The sequence below is a fragment of the Natator depressus genome, chromosome 1, assembly GCF_965152275.1.
Source record: "Natator depressus isolate rNatDep1 chromosome 1, rNatDep2.hap1, whole genome shotgun sequence".
In the NCBI taxonomy this organism is placed as follows: Eukaryota; Metazoa; Chordata; order Testudines; family Cheloniidae; genus Natator; species Natator depressus.
Window position 1 is genome coordinate 162061758 of NC_134234.1, and position 17415 is coordinate 162079172.

The 17415-nt window shown below is 42.5% G+C and overlaps 1 protein-coding gene across 1 annotated transcript; it reads left to right on the forward strand.

Moving 5' to 3' along the window:
• Positions 1-1152: 1152 nt before the first annotated feature.
• ATP5PO (ATP synthase peripheral stalk subunit OSCP) lies at positions 1153-8541 on the forward strand. Its single transcript, XM_074970344.1, has 7 exons — positions 1153-1309; positions 1719-1769; positions 4863-4973; positions 5972-6101; positions 6334-6446; positions 7923-8009; positions 8356-8541. The coding sequence occupies exons 1-7, from the start codon at positions 1280-1282 to the stop codon at positions 8467-8469; spliced, it is 636 nt and encodes a 211-aa protein (XP_074826445.1). The 5' UTR covers positions 1153-1279; the 3' UTR covers positions 8470-8541.
• Positions 8542-17415: the final 8874 nt, after the last annotated feature.

Consider the following 17415-nt stretch of genomic DNA (forward strand, 5'->3'; position numbering starts at 1 on the left):
GCTTTGTGTGTATAAAAAGATCTTCTACACTTTCCACAGTATGCATCCGATGAAGTGAGCTGTAGCTCACGAAAGCTTATGCTCAAATAAATTGGTTAGTCTCTAAGGTGCCACAAGTACTCCTTTTCTTTTTACCTTGAATACTGTGTGCAGATGTGGTCGCCCCATCTCAAAAAAGATTTATTCGAATTGGAAAAGGTTCAGAAAACGGCAACAAAAATGATTCGGGGTATGGAATGGCTTCTGTATGAGGAGAGATTAATAAGACTGGGACTTTTCAGCTTGGAAAAGAGACGGCTAAGGGGAGACATGACTGAGGTCCATAAAATCATGACTGGTGTAGAGAACGTGGTGTAGATAAGGAAGTGTTGTTTACTACTTCTCATAACACAAGAACTAGGGGTCACCAAATGAAATTAATATGCAGCAGGTTTAAAACAAACAAAAGGAAGTATTTCTTTACACAGCAAACAGCCAACCAGTGGAACTCCTTGCAAGAGGACGTTGTGAGGGCTAAGACCATAACAGGGGTCAAAAAAAGAACTAGATAAGTTCATGGAGGACAGGTCCATCCATGCCTACTGGCCAGGACGGGCAGGGATGGTGTCCATAACCTCTGTTTGCCAGAAGCTGGGAATGGGCGACGGGGATGGATCACTTGATGATTATGGTTCTGTTCATGCCCTCTGGGGCACCTGTCCTTGGCCACTGTCGGAAGACAGGATACTGGGCTGGGTGGGCCTTCGGTCTGACCCCCTATGGCCGCTCTTCTGTTCTCCCCGCAGGGCTCAGCTCCCGCCCCCTGCTGTAAAGCCCTGGCAAAGGAAGCTGAGTCCGAGTAAGGGCAGGGCGAGGGCAGCGGCTTCAACTGCTGCCACGGAGCATGCTCAGTCGATGGGCGCACGCTCAGTACAACCCAAGCAGAACGTTCCGTCGAGGAGCCGTTTCTACGCCACGCTGGCGGGGTGAGAACGTCCTGGGGTTCCGGGTCCAGCTCATGTTCCCGGGGGCCCGGACTCATGGTGCCCAGGGCTGAGGCTGTTTCCGCCCACCGCTTTGCGTCCCGTCCCGTCCGCCCCACCCCCACCTCCCAACCTCAGTGTGGTGGCGGCGGCAGCAGCGCTCGCTGACAAACTACAATCCCCAGGAGCGGGCGGGGCCCCAGGACTCGCTTTCCCAGCGTGCCCCGCGGCGGGGAGGGGTGTCGGTGTAGTACTGCGCATGCGTCCTAATCGCCGTTGAGCGAGGGAAGCGGTTTGACCTACAGCAGCAGGAGACTATGGCGGCGGCCGCGGGGCTCCCGGGGAAGGTGACCGACAGCGGCTCCGGGCTCGCGGGGACCCGAGCGGGAAGGGGCCGGGCCTCACCGCCCCGGGGTCCATGGGCTCCTCGGCCGGGCCCGGCGGCCGCTGCCCGCCTCCCCCCTCTCCCCCCGCGAGCCGGGCCCGGGGAGCCCCTGGTGGGGGGCGGGGGGATCCCGGACTCCTGGGTTCTCTCCTTGCTGGGGCGCCCGGCCGGGCCGAGCGGGGCCGGCCTGTGACCGCCAGGCTCGCTCGGGCCCGAAAAGCGGCTCGGGGGGGGGGGGTCGCCCGGCGAGCCCGTGGCCCATGCGATAGTGAGACGCCCCCGGCTCGCGGGTGTTTTTCCTCCCGGCTCACGTCCTTACTGCGGAAAATTACACGCTAACCTCCCCTCCCCCCCGCCCTCTTTTCTTCTAGCTGCGCTTCTTCAGCACCTCCCTGGCCGGGCCCGCGTCCCAGCTGGTAAAGGTAGGGTCGCCGACAAGGGTTTGGTCGCGCAGGGAGTTTCCCGGGGCAATTTCAACGGGCTTATGTTGGCTATTTGTCCTCTACTGTTATGCCCGGGCTTTACTGTTCCTAGGCAGGTGTGATAACGTCTTCAACTATCCCGTCCCCTTAACTTAGCTTCCCAGGAGGCACAAGTGCGGTATTGTTGGTTCAGCGTGTGCTGCTTTGGCTGAGTCTGTGCACAGAGTGAGAGTCCCAGGAGTGTCTCTGCCTCATTTACCTGAAAAACCACAAGCTGCAGTTAATTGAAGCATCTCTTCTGGAACAGATTTAAGCCCCTTGATTACTTGTTTGCATACTGCAATAGTAATGTTATTTAATTGGAATGTCTGTAGGTTACTTAATGATGCAAATGTGTTCTTTTCAAGCTGGTTATTTTTGTTTCAGTTCCTCTTGTAGTGCTGGGGTATGACAACAGATCCTTTTTCTCAGTGCTGCCCCCTTAGTCCTATGGGGTATGTCCAGTACCAGGACAGGTTCGCTGCGTCTCTGTAGCTTCCAGTGTAGCAGCAGTAGTAGAAATAAGTCTCTTCTATCAAAGTAGGAATTCCTTTTAAAGGTGGTAAAAGCTTTTTACCAGGGCTTCCTGCTTAAAGTGATTTGAGTGACAAGAAGACCGCTACAACCTTTTTAACACTGTAACTAATGCATATTGTTTTAAATATGAGAAGCTCAATAGGAAGTTAAACTTAATGATCAAACCAAAAGCATCCCAAAGAGCTATTGAGAAAAGGGAGTTAAATATTTTATTTTATTATTTTTAATAGTTTATTACAAGCATGCGGACAAAGGAGATCCAGTGGATATAGTGTATTTGGATTTTCAGAAAGCCTTTGACAAGGTCCCTCACCAAAGGCTCTTAAGCAAAATAAGCAGTCATGGGATAAGAGGGAAGGTTGTCTCATGGATTGGTAACTGGTTAAAAGATAGGAAACACAGGGTAGGAATAAATGGTCGGCTCTCAGAATGGAGAGAGGTAAATAGTGGTCTCCTCCAGGGATCTGTACTGGGCCCAGTCCTATTTAACATATTCATAAATGTTCTGGAAAAAGAGGTAAACAGTGAGGTGGCAAAATTTGCAGATATACAAAAGTACTCAAGATAGTTAAGTCCCAGGCAGACTTCAAAGAGCTACAAAAGGATCTCACAAAACTGGGTGACTGGGCAACAAAATGGCAGATGAAATTTAATGTTGATAAATGCGAAGTAATGCACATTGGAAAACATAATCCTAACTATACATATACAGTGATGGGGTCTAAATTAGCTGTCACCACTCAAGAAAGAGATCTTGGAGTCATTGTGGATAATTCTCTGAAATCATCCACTCAATGTGCAGCAGCAGTCAAAAATGCGGGCAGAATGTTGGGAAGCATCAAGAAAGGGATAGATAATAAGACAGAAAATATCATATTGCCTACGCCCACCCCTTCAATACTGCGTGCAGATGTGGTCGCCCGATCTCAAAAAAGATTTATTGGAATTGGTAAAGGTTCAGAAAAGGGCAACAAAGATGATTAGGGGTATAGAACGGCTTCTGTATGAGGAGAGATTAATACGACTGGGACTTTTCAGCTTGGAAAAGAGGCGACTAAAGAGGGATATGATAGAAGTCTATAAAATCACGAGTGGTATAGAGAAAGTAAATAAGGAAGTGTTGTTTACTGCTTCTCATAACACAAGAACAAGGGGCCACCAAATGAAATTAAGAGGTAGCAGGTTTAAAATAAACACAAGAAAGTATTTTTTCACGCAACACACTGTCAACCTCTGGAACTCCTTGACAGAGGGTGTTGTGAAGGCCAGTACTATAACGGGGTTCAAAAGGGAGCTAGATAGATTCATGGAGGATAGGTCCATCAATGGCTATTAGCCAGGATAGGCAGGAATGGTGTCCCTAGCCTCTGTTTGCCAGAAACTGGGATTGGGTGACAGGGCATGGATCACTTGATGATAACCTGTCTGTTCATTCCCTTTGGGGCACCTGCCATTGGCCACTGTCAGAGGACAGGATAGTGGGCTTGATGGACCTTTGGTCTGACCCAGTATAGGCGTTCTTATCTACAGGGGTCAAGATTTTTTCAAGTGACCAGTGATTTTTGTGTGACTAGCTTAACACACATTAACAGGTCCGAACTCTGATAGTAGGTGGTGTTCACTACTTTCTGAAAATCAAGCCCCTTCAAGGTGTTTCAAGATGGGCACCCAAAATTGCTAGTCTCTCTTGAAAATCCTGGTTTAGTGCAGTGACATAATTAGCAGCTGTCACACACTATCTGTTGTCGGACCCAATCAAACTCGTGTTGACTTTGTTGGGAGTTTAGTTGACCCTTCCACTAAAATTGGGCAGAAAGGCAGCCGGTTCTAGCTAGTGGGAACAAAGGAGAGAGAGCCCAGGTGGTCTGTTTGCTTGGGACCGAAGAAGGAGGACAGAGGAGAGGCTGTTGGGAAGGTGATATAGGGTGGTTGGCTGGAAGGAGGTCACTTCTGGACTGGGGGCAGAGAGCAGCCTGAGCCACCTGGTTGCCCAGTGCTGTGACTTTCTAGGCTTGAGGGCCCTGAGAACTGTCTGTGCTGTGTTCAGATGTACAATAAACCCTTCTGTTTTACGCTGGCTGAGAGTCACTGTGGGGTGGCATTGCTCCCTCTGGGCGTGGAGGCCTCGTGGGTCCAGTGTGAGTGGACTCCCTGAGGGGGCTCACGGAGTAAGAAGGTTCAGAGGTACGTTTCCAGGCGGCAGTGGAGCCAGGGGGCCTAACCCCAGAGAGAGTGCAGCCCTCCATGGTATTTTGTTTAATGTCATCCAAAAAGCACAGGGAGCTAAGCCGTTCATATCACCTATCCCACGAATACGCAAAAAAATGCAACTAGGTGACAGCGGGCTTCTAAAAGCTCTTATTTTTCACTTTTTTTTGGTATTTGTGGTAGGTCAAAACCTTTAAGGGTAGGTTGTTTTTCAAGAGGAAAGTTGTGCATCTCCTGACGTTAAACCTGCTCTGAGTTAGTAACTGTCGAGCATTAGGAGTCACTAATTTGACTCCTCTGTTTTTCAAGCCTCCAATCCAGGTTTATGGACTGGAAGGTCGCTATGCAACTGCTCTTTACTCTGCTGCTTCTAAGCAGAAGAAACTGGACCAGGTAGAAAAGGAGCTTAGTCGAGTATCGGTAAGTAGGTCTTGTACAGTTACTTCTCTAAACAATTTAAAAATAAGCTATAAATTAAGTGTTGTGGAAATGGCTTTTCTTATACTGTTTCCCCCCCTTTTCAATGATAGAGAAGGGATTTCTCTGTGTTTAACAAATCCTAAACATTGCAAATTTAAAAACATCACATTTTTATATAGAATATATGATTAGTATTAAACACATGCTGTTGCTTTTCTGGTCTAGTTCTCAATACTGGCCCTTGCCTTAATAGAAAATGTGAAGAGTCCTGTTTGAAAGAGGATTATGTTAATGCAAACTAAATACCTTTTTAGCTTGTAACAGCAATGTCCATACAAAACAGCTAGAGCACAACATTTCACACTCCCATAGCCTGCAGTGTAGATGTAGCCTTTGGAGGCTTTTTTCAATCTACACTTGTCACTTTCACATTTGCATATTCTGGTTATCTTCACTTGCTTTTTAGTTCCTGGGGGCAGGTCTACACTAAAAACACTGCAGCTGTACCACTGTAGTGATTTAATGAAGACGCTCTCCGCTGACGAAAGAGAGCTCTCCCACTGGTATAATTAATCCACCTCTGCAAGAGCCGGTAGCTATGTTGGGTAAAAGCTCTCCTGCTGACAAAATGCTGTCTACATGAGCACCTAAGTCAGTATAATTACGTTGTTCAGAGGTGTGAATAATCCACACCTCTGAGCACCGTAATTATATTGCAGTAATTCTGTAGTTTAGACCTGCCCTGGGATTTTTCATCATACTCTTCTATGCTTTGGGCGCGAGGGATTTTCTCCTTCTATATCCAGCTCAGTAAGTCAGGAAAGATTTATAAGAAGCTTTTTATTAGAAGTTTGTAGAAGTTTCTACTCTGCTTTGAAACTTTCCATGTTCGTCTTCATTTAGTTAATGTAAACCTGTGCATTTTCCAAGGATGTGTGTAAAAATGGGTGAACAAGGTTTTCTACTGGTGATCATGTTACCTATCTTATCTTTTTTAGACACTTTTGAAGGACCCCAAATTGTCCAGTGTTGTCGTTAATCCTCATATAAAGAGTGTAATTAAACAAAAAACCATAAGTGATGTTTTAGTAAAAGAGAAATTGTCTCCAATCACCATCAATTTCATGAGTAAGTAGTCATTGATATAACTATAGTCTGAGCATTACACTAGCAAATATTAATTTTTCATGACCAAACTTACTTACTTTGTCTTAATTTCTTAAGTGTCTATGTAAAATGAAACTATTGAAGCATTTTGGTATTTGCTGTGGTTTGCTCTTTTGCATTCTTAACTCAGTTTGTATTGGATATATTTTTCATATGTAACTTGGTTTAAACATTGCAACGTCTCTTTTTCCAGAATTGCTTGCTGAAAATGGTCGTTTGCAACAGGCTCCAGATGTAATTTCTGCTTTTGGAAAGATCATGAGTGCATACCGTGGAGAAGTGCTCTGCTCAATCACCACTGCTAATGTAAGTTAGAAACATAAGAACTGCAGGATTGGGCTTAATTGGTGGTTGCTGCAATTTTTTTTGCTTAATTGCTCTAAGCAGCCTGAAGAGGTTGAGCTTGGCTATGCTTGAGAAATGAACAGCACTGCATGTTCACCACAATACCTGAATGGAAGTTACTTGTACACAGGCTTTCAGATCCCCAGCAACCATTGACCAGAAAACAAAACCGTTGTGCATTTTTTTCCTTAACTGACTTCAGTTGTTTCCCAGCGCTTACATAATTAACTGTGAGCGACAAATGGTTGAGGAAAACCACAGGAGGAATTTCTCAGAAATGGTAGGAAAACCTTCTCCTTTTGCTCTTGGTCTGCGGGAAATGGAAGTGGGAGGCTACTCAAGTTTTGAGCCTCAGGTTGGAGAGCCAGTGGATCTTGCATTTTTACTTAGTCACTAGCTTGTCTGGTGGGCAGTAACTAAATACTTCCAGTCCTGTCAGAGTTTTGGTTCCTCCTAGGTTGCCAGCCAATGACTTTTCCTAGTAAGTCTCTGAAAACCTAGGACTTGGCTGTAATTAGCTTCCTAGCCAGGCTAAATATATTCAACGCTTCCATTTCTTGTTTACAAAGCACACGGAGCTCTCTACATCCACAGCTTCAGACACTAGCATTGTTGTGTGCTGAAAGAACAGCCTAGTTAATGACTTACTGGACACATGAAAAGGCTTGCATGTGTGTTTGGGTGCACAAGTTCTCGTCTATGCACTAAGTTTCTGTGGCTAAAATGACCGCTCTTGTGCCCATTCCTGCTCTTTTATGGCTTTTAAAGACACTGATGTCACAATTTGTTTTTTTCAATAACTTACCAGCAGTACAGCTAGAATCTATAACTGTTGCTGTTCTCTGCAAAATCTGCTCCGATTCCAGTCTGGTCCCCATCTCCAGAGTAGCTGAATGCCTTACAAACATTCCTGACTGTATCCTTTTTATAGCCCTGTGAGATAGGAAAGTATCCTCTCCATTTTGTAGCTGAGGAACTGAGGTGACTGCCCAAGGTCATACAGGAACCCTGTGGCAAAGCTGAGAATTGCAATCCAGCGAGTAGAGTCCCAGTTCCGTAATTTAACCATCTTTCCTATCTTCAATCTTTAGTACATGTTTGCAGCAGAAAATAAACCTTCCCTCTGTAACCAAAACACAGCTGTCTTGCTGATCAGAAACATCTATTCATGTAATTAAGTAGAACTAAAACTAACTGGTCCAAGGCACACCGAACAAATGCTACTTTTTATGCATTCTCACGTTCACTGTTTATTACCCAAAAGTGTCGCTCATTGCTCTTTCTTCCTTTAGTCCCTCCTCCAGCTTGTGTATTAAGCTTGGGAATAGAAAATTCAGGTATTTTGGACATTGGATATTTAAATACAACCCTTTATTTTCTGTAGTTTGATTTTTTTTTTTTTTTTTTTTTTTTATTATTATTATTCCCCTGCCCCAGCCCTTGGATCAGGCCAGCCTTACTGAATTAAAAACAGCTTTGAGTGGCTTCTTGGCTAAAGGAGAAGTCTTGAAATTGGAGACCAAGGTAAGGACTAATGACTTGTGAATAAACTGCATAAAGTGAAGCAATTTCTGTAACCAACAGGCAGATCTGAGGTACAGACTTCATTGAAAGATCTATTCTAAATATTTTTTACGCATTTTACAATCTCTTGGTTTAGTAAAATTTGATATACATATTAAACTCTGCTTTTGATTATAAATGCAGTGGCATTTTTAATAACTACTAAACTTCCATCATAGTAACTGCAAGAACAAGATTCCTATTAATTAGACAACTTTTTCTTTACTGCGTAGAAAAGATTGACAATTGAATATTTGGCCAGTGGATTTTCATTTAATAGATGTGTGTAACTTTTTCTTCTTCCTAGACTGATCCATTAATCCTGGGTGGAATGATTGTCAGCATTGGGGATAAGTATGCTGACATGTCAACAAAATCCAAGATTCAGAAACTGACCAAAATCATGAGAGATACTGTGTAACATCTTATCCAACTGTTTTTCACAGTGAAACCCATCAATCTATTATATGGAAACAATAAAATATTTCTCCTTCAATAGGCTGTAGTGTTTGATTAGAGTAAGGTGATTAACTCTGAAATGCAGCATTAGCTGCAGTAACCTCTCCAAAGTTAGGTTGTAAAGAGCATCAATTACAGAGCCCTATTTAGCCACCCTGTAACTCTTGGTTTGGAAAATGGGCTTGGCCTGAATCTAGCTATGTAACTCTGAAGGCAATGGAGAACTTTTTCTGGAAAAGTTGACCAATTGGTCAAACTATTGAGTTGCACTACATTAGTTATTGCTGCTGTCTTTTAATCCAGGAACAGTGTTCATACAGGGCACTACAAGGATGAGTGCTCTATAAATGCCACCAGATTACATTTGCTGTTCCATGAGTCAGTCTGTTTTCAAAAACAGGAACAGTGTAATGCTTAAACAGCCATTAGTTGAAAACAGACATTTTGTCATGAAGCTGATGGAATGTTAAACAATGACCCGTTATCAATGAGTTCTCACAACAGCCAAGTACATAAAATTATATACTTGATAGGTGTTTCAGCCAAAACGCATCCACTTAAGTTTATCATGCATTGTTTGTTATACAGGTTGCCTGTTAAACTACTGAATGTACAATTGTCTAAAAATCTCAGTTGATACATTTACTGAGACTTCCCACTTAAAGTATCCCTTAAAATATTCAAAATCAAGATAAAAAAATTAAAAGCAAATGGCTAATCATAAGGCTGCATTGTAATATGCATTTCTTTGGACTTAAGGTTTATTTGGCTACTAATTCTCCTCAGCTTTTTTTTTTTTAAATAGTAGGTTTACCCTCCAAAAATCCATGACTTTTTTTTTTTATGTAAGTAACCTTAAATGGTTTTGGAAACAGATTTTAAATATACTTACCTCAGTTGTGAGATCACCTATTTAAGGTATCTATTATTGGGTGCGCCTGACTGGTGCTGCTCAGAGAAGACATGGAACTGGCAATACTATTCTGAGTTTGTTGCAGATGTGCTAATTCCTACTACAACCCATTGTACAAGCCACTCTCCTTTTCTCCTATTTAAATAAAAGGACAAGTGGAAATAAAATGGTTTGGAGCGGGTGGAAGGAGAGGAGTGAGTTAAAAGCAGGACACCCTGCTGAAACTGCTGCACTTCTTGAGTTGCAGGAGTTCTTCATCTAGACCTATCAATTCCACACACACACTCAACTGTAGGCTGAGGGAGCTCCCTTTTTCTCTGCAGTGAGTGTCTACCTATTAGGACAAAGTAAGGCCCCCAAGAAAAAGAAAATAAAATCAGAGATTAATTCAGCTGCAGGATTTAGTGTGCTGCTGTAAAGTGCTAACTGGGGTCCCAACCCTACACTGAAGTGTAATTTAGGAGTAAACAGATGGTGAGGAATAGGGATCCTATTAGCATTTCCACTGTTTGCATGGATTGAACTTGAAACCTCTATCAATTTCCACATCTGTAAAATGGGGACAAAATACCTATTTCCCAGAGGTGCTGGAACACTTTATTTATAGATAAGAAAGCCTTGAATGAAGTGTGCTGTATGTGCCAAACCTTAGTATTTGTATTTCCTTGCATATTACTATCATGTAAGTCTTTAAAAATATTTCATTGATGATTCAAGCTTTTCTACACATTTGACATCATACACAATTCATTGTTAAAAAAACTAGGTTTATTCTTGCATAATTTCACGTACATACATACAGTAATTTGTCAAACAAAAAACAAGAATAGAAACTTACTTGCAATGTTAATCTCACTGAATACAGTAGTGGAAGTGGGTGTAATTTGTACAAAAGGAATACTAAAAACTTTTCTTTGACCTCGTTCATAAATGGAATAACTTAAACAAGTGGAGCAAAGGAAACAGCAGATTCAAAAATGTTCATCCAAGCATGTTTGAGATTTTCATAATATAAAGGAACAGTGGTGTCTAATTATGTATTTTCCATTATTACCTACGATGACCAGTTGAAAAAAAAAAAAGCATGGAATGGATAAAGATACCTAAATTAACAGTACAAATGTATTTTTCTGAGAAAAAAAATTAACTTCCCTGTTTAACCAGATCTAAGACAAAGACAGGCAGCACAAGTATTTTATAATGCCTTATGAATTTGTAGGCTCTGATGAACAGTACAGTATTTTTTTTTTTTAAAGGAAACTAAAGAATACCATTTACATGTCCACAAGTGTACTAGCAAGTAACAACACAACCAGCAAGAGGGTGTTCCCCATTTTATGTAAAAATACTATGGATTGCCTTTTTCAATAACCCACCAACACGAAGTAAAAAGTACCCATGATAAAGTCTGTAAAGGTTTTAGAGCTAAATTCCTTTTCCAGTTAACTGAAGAAAGGAATAGGGTATTCTACAAAACCTGTTAATCATGAATTAGCATTCTAAAAAGCATCTAATCCTTTGTGAACTGTAAACTAGTTGGGGAAGAACTTTTAACATTACAGATACACTGTATTTCCTTTCATAATGCTGATATTTAAATAGTAGCCACAGTAGGAAAACAGCAAATTATCTCACATTCAACCAAAACCTGTCTTTCTACTGGGTGAACTGGCCTCACAAGAAGATGCATTTTTTCAAGGCAAGAGAGGGTTGACCTGTAATTTCATCAATTAATAAGGATGCTGTACAGGAAAAATTGGATAGGCCTAATCTTTGGTCAAGCTAACGGTGTATGTGGTCAGAAGGCATGAGAAGAGAGTGAGGAAAATTCCATTGTAAAGCAATTGCAACAGCCCAGCTTAAGAAATGTAACCATAGCAGCTAGGATTAGGAGAACTGTTAACCGCAAAAGAATAACCTGTCAACAACAGGAAAAGCTTGTTTTTGGCTCTATTCCTAATAAGGTATTAGACTGCCAAGGTTTGGAAAAATACTAATGTGGAAATGTGAGTAATTGAATATTGCCTGTAAGCTAGATAAACTTCTGTGTGTTCCTGTTTGGGTAGAGCAGCTAGGCTGGCTGACTCTCCCTGCATGCGCATGCTTGAATAACGGTAGCCTCAGGCTGTTCTGATCCAAACACAACACATGGTTAATTTTCCACAACGATGCCAATGCATCCATATGCCGTGAGTTAGCACAGGTTATGCCCCGCTGAAACTGGATGCCAGTGATGTATGGACCTTGTGCTGGGCTTCAGCCCAGGAGTAAATTTCATTGTTGGTGCACTGTGCACCACAAAATGAGACTGCTGTGGGGTTGTTCTGAAAACACCAGCACCTATGCCTGATTCAGGAAACAAGACTCTATGCACAGTGGAAATCTAGTGATAGCATCCCATGAGTCCTGCCTGGATGACCACAGCTGAACTGGCACTGTGCGGCGAACGTACTGAAGGAGTCCTCAGATGCTACCAAAAGGGGAGTCAGTCAAAGCACACTAGGAAGCTGTAGTGTGCGCTAGCACGGACAATCGGTGCACAGCACCTTATTGTGCTGTAGTTTTACACCCCAGCTTGCTGCGCATCAGCTAGAAAAGCCCAAAGTAGCAGCTTAGAAAGGGTTAAAATACTTTGATTAAACATCTTTCACCAGCAGTAAAATGACTGAAGTGAAAGCAAATGAACAGCAGATTAAAAAGCCCAGCTGCAGTGGCTAGTCATTACTTGGAAAGTTTGCAACAAGCCCGTGGTCAAAATGCTACAGAAAAAGTGGGTGGTAATAGTGCTTTCTACCCCAGTCATGCTGGATCTGTGACACCGACTAAAGAAGAGCTTCCCTGGACAATTTTTGATTAATAAATGGTGAAAGATCAGACTTTAGCGGAGCTAAGGCTGCAACTCAAATCCTTTAGCTTTTGTAGTGCAGACTGACCACAAATCTCTGGGGAAAACTACTCTTTAGTTTCCAATCTATTTTCTTAGGCTCTGACCATATTTCTTCTCTTGCATATGATGCTACCATTCTCATCTGTGCCCATTACAACCTTCAAGAACTGCTGGCTGTTAGTGTCATCAGATCGCTGGTCACATAACAATTCCCTTTTACTTGCTTGATGTTTTGAGGTCCTAGAATTTATTGCTAACTACGTATTTTACAGCTTTAAAAAAGTGCAAGGAATTAAGCTGCAAGCTCAGCAGAACCTCTTCTAATTACTGTGTCAAACTACTACGCTAGTTTAACATATTTCTACTACACCTTTTTATGCACTTAAGTTAGGTCCTAAAAATATCTTTATATACACAGAAAAATACTCAAACACAGTTCACACTTTAAAATATTTAAAACAAAAAATTGTCTAGTCCTTTTTCTGTTATGTAATATTTGACAACATAGCCATGTTTTTATACTGTATACACACATAGTCACATATATATGTGTATGTATTTATATATACATTGAAATAGATTTGCGTGCCTACGCACGTGAACACAATGCCAAGTTTCATGTGGAATGCATATACTGTACAGGGCAAACCCTCTCAAAGCTAAGGCAATTCGACCCGATTACCAACTTTTCTGTGTTTCAAAGGTTTTGACTGGTATCATAGAATAGCAGGGTTGGAAGGGACCTCAGGAGGTCATCTAGTCCAACCCCCTGCTCAAAGCAGGACCAATCCCCAATTTTTGCCCTGATCCCTAAATGGCCCCTTCAAGGATTGAACTCACAACCCTGCTCAAATGCTCAAACCACTGAGCTATCCCTCTCCCCCAATAAGTGATAGATTAGCACTGATTGAAATTCCACAGTGGCACGCACTGCAATATGAGTTTAGACTCTAGTGATGGTGGAAAAGTCCATATTTGTTACCTCTCAATTTTGATAACGTTACAAAAGTTGTATTAGCCATAATGATTATTCCCCCCCCCCCCCCCGCCCAATGCTACTCGCGTGTAACAAAAGGTGGGCTTTTCAAGGTAAACATTTGTAAAATGAACATTAAAAAACATTCCCTCATAAAAACTCGTGGAGAATATATATAATTAGGTATGTCTAGCAAAAGTTTTGTAGAGTTTATCAGTACAATAACTTGCTGTCTCATTCAAGGTGACTGAGTCAGGTCCCAAACACTATGCCACCTTTTGGAGCAAACAGTCTGGCTTTGCACCGTCATTACACTTGGTAAATAGAAAGAGCTTTTGGCTCCTGAATCAACTTATAAAATTATCTATTTCATTATTTTAAGTGTGTTGCTGTAGATCAAGATTTCAATCATGATACACACTGTAAAGAAAATTCTCTAGCGGTCAGTGGTTACAAACCCAATGAATATCAGCTTGTAAAAAGGGAGAAAGCTGAGATCAAAACTGCAAGAATATGAAATGCTTTGATTCCAACTCAGCAGAAGCCTGATGTTCTGTTCCATGCAGGGCTATATATTGTAACCTTCCCTCCCTCTGGGAGTCAGATAACTTGAACGGACTGTATAATTGAGGCCCCAAACCAGCAAAGCACTCTAGCACATGATAAGTCTGTCTCTGTTCAGCAAAGCACTTAAGCCGCTGCTTAACTTTAACCACAGGAGTAATCCCATCCTTATTCATCCAAGCACATGCTAAAGTGCTTTGCTGAACCAGGGCCATAGAGCTGTCATTGTAGATGGCAGGGCTGACAGATGAGCTCCCATTAAGTAGCCTAGAAAGTAGCCCCTATGGTAGCAATATATACAGAGATCACTGGTGGTTTGAATAGCGCCTCTGTGTAGATTAAATAGAGTGGGAGACTGACCACTTTCCAAATGCATGTGTTTAAGCGACAAGAGACTTAGAATATCCAAGCACTCTACACAGGAAGAAAGAACACTGGACTGTTGTGGAGAAATATAGGCAAAGGCTTAGCCAGATGCTAAACATTCCCACATCGTGAATGAGTCTATTTTGGAGCCTGCAGCGAAGACAGCCTAGAATGGGTAGTCAATAGGCAGACCAAATCCAGATCATTAGACGCTTTTGAATGGACCCCAACATCTTTTTGTTTTTTACTTATTATCATTGTTATTGTGGTGTGAAAAATGTTTTTCTGGCATGTGGAACTTGACAAAAAATAATGGACTACCCCTGGCCTAGGAGTTAGCCATCCATCATCTAGCACCTTGGAGTACGCTTCTGTTTACACTGCAAAGAAAGGCCCACAGCAGCGAGTCTCAGAGCCAGGGTCAGCTGACTCAGGCTTGCACTATGGGGCTAAAAATCGCAGTGAAGACCATTGGGCTCAAGCTGTAGCCCAGGCTCTGAAGCCCAGAGTTGGGGGGAGAGTCTCGGAGCCCAGGCTCCAGCCTGAGCCGGAATGCTTACCCTACTCTTCTTAGCCCTGTAGCACACGCTCTGTGAGCTTGAGTTAGTTGACCCAGGCTTGGAGATTCTCTGCCATGGGTTTGGGTTTTGTTTGTTTGCAGTGTAGCCGTACCCTAAGCATCCTGCTGGAACCCAGGCAGCGAGCTAAACGTCCCCTGGGCTCAATGACCTCCACCTACATCCAACAAAATACAAGAGGGAAGGGAGTGGCTCAGGCAAACTCCCCATTGTGCTTTGAAGAATGCACCTCATGCCCCATGTGAGTGGACTGTATTTGTACCCAAAGCTGCACTAAGGGCCTAACCCAATTGTCACTGCAATCAGTAAGAGCTTTGCCATTGACTTTAATGGGAGATGAATCAGGCCCTCATTTAAGGGAACGATTGTCCTCCCTGCTGGTACTGGTATAAATAGGAGAATGATTTTAGTGACATTGCACTCAAACAGGCTGAGGAAGTCAGTCCTGTGAGAAATGGATATTTGGCACATTGATGCTCGTGGAAAGATCATGGATCCAATTCTTCCTGTAGCAATGGCATGGGCCCAAAAGGATATTTATGTGACTCTTGGGTGCTGCTTAGGACTGTCTGGCTCACACCAGGAAAGCCAAGAGCCCTAGTGCAGTATTTTATGTCCAAGGAATTATGGGAGAGTGCTTTAAATACTAGGGTGTCTCCTCTTAGCACAGGAGACATGCAAGTCCAGGCCTCAGGGTTCCCAGAAAGATTACTCTGAGGGCCCTTAGGAACGCCTGAAGACCCTGATTCTTCAAGGAGCTCCACTGAATTCAATGCGGCTCAGTGGATGCAGGAGTCTGCCCGCTGGGAACAACTTACAGGTGCAAGCTTTACCAGTGGTTTATTATTATTTATTATTATGGGGGTGGGCGCCAACTTTGCTAATAGTGAAGATTTCCTACAGTGTCCTGGGTTTGAGTTTTTATACTGAAGTGCTAGAAGAATCCAGTTTGAAAGATTTGCTCTTGTATTCTGAGCTCTCTGAAATTACACTAGTTAGGACGTTCTGCCTTTGACAATACATCACCATCACTAAGCAATTTTAATCTTTTTCAAGACGTGGGTCTGGTTACTTCCTGTAACTCACTAGTGTTACCAGGCTTCATCCTGAGGAAGTGTTGGGAGACACCCAGCTCTCCCCTTGTTAGGACGAATGCACTGACTACATGTGAAGAGCGGACAGGAGTGAAGGAGACTTCCCTTTATGACTACATTACCTTGCGATTCTGTATTACAGTATAAAGCCAAACTACAAACACACGGTTTTGCCTCTTGTGGGCGCTCTCCGTATGGTTTTGTAACGGCTATACACAAAGCAAGATCATTTGTTCAGTGAAGGCAGTGAATGTGCTGAAATGTCACAGTATTATTTTTAGAAAAGATCTATAAAAAAGCCTTACACCACCAACCAAGAAACTGCTACTACATGTTATTTCTAAGCAAATGTATTTCACCAATAAAACAGAGTCAGCAAACAAGGGGCAGGACAAGGCCTACACACTGCTTCAGTCCCACAAGAGCATTATTGTGCGGGCTAAAGAGGACTATACATTGTGCTGACCCTCTGCACAGTGGTATATTTTACCCACTAGTGAACTGGGGGATAGTGGAGGAGAATGAAAGTCCCAACTTGTTTCAAGACTCTGCCACATACAGACTGCAATTTCACTTGTCCTGAAGTTTTTCTGTGAAATAAATGACTCCTTTCGGAGGTGGTGATTCTGACTGATCACTGAGCTTGTTTGTCTAGCGGAAGGTAATGTGGGCTCTGTTAAATAAAGGGACGCTTGCCCTCACTGCAGTATTGACCTGTATATTTAGAATGGCAGATACCGCGCACACAGTACTCCACTAGGTAGTAATAAGGATCCATTTTGTAATGATGGCCATTGTTGTATTTGTGCGTGCTGGGATTTTCAAATGAACCTAAAGGAAATAGATGCCCAGATTCCATTGACTTCCTATGGAATTTGCATGCCAGACTCCCTTGGGCAGCTTAGCAAACCCCATCTATAAGGCAATGGCAGGTAAATTAAGTGTGTTATGCTGAGCACTCCATACCTGATTCATGATTTCATTATCGCAGTGTAGAAGTTAATATAAACTTGATGTAATAGAGCAATGAATCAGACCTTCCTTGCCTGCTATAATGTTCTGCCATCATATCATTCTTTCGTCATATCAAGGGATCATGGTTTTAAAAACTTGCACGTTTTTCCTTTTTCACTCAGAAGTATAATTGCCTGTTTTAACAGCTTGCATTTTCATCAGACAAAAAGCTCTTTCACCCAATGCAAAATTGTAACAACTTTACCACCTTCAAGAAAGTTAAATGCCAGTTTTAAAGTGCTGGTGTCCTTTGGATTCTTTAAGATCTCTAGAAGGTTTTAGAGTGGGTGTTTATATGATGGCTCAGTGACACTCAACTCAAAATGTAACCTAGCTTGATCATATAAATGGTTAAAACATGCAGCAAGCATAGTGTATCATTGCCATGTAGCCAATCATCAGATAACTTCTACAGAAAAGCACCTATTAAAGTATTGGTTAGATATGGAAGATTTTTTTTCTTGCGTAAAATATTAGTAAAATTTAACATACATTCTATGATATACACCTTGTGTG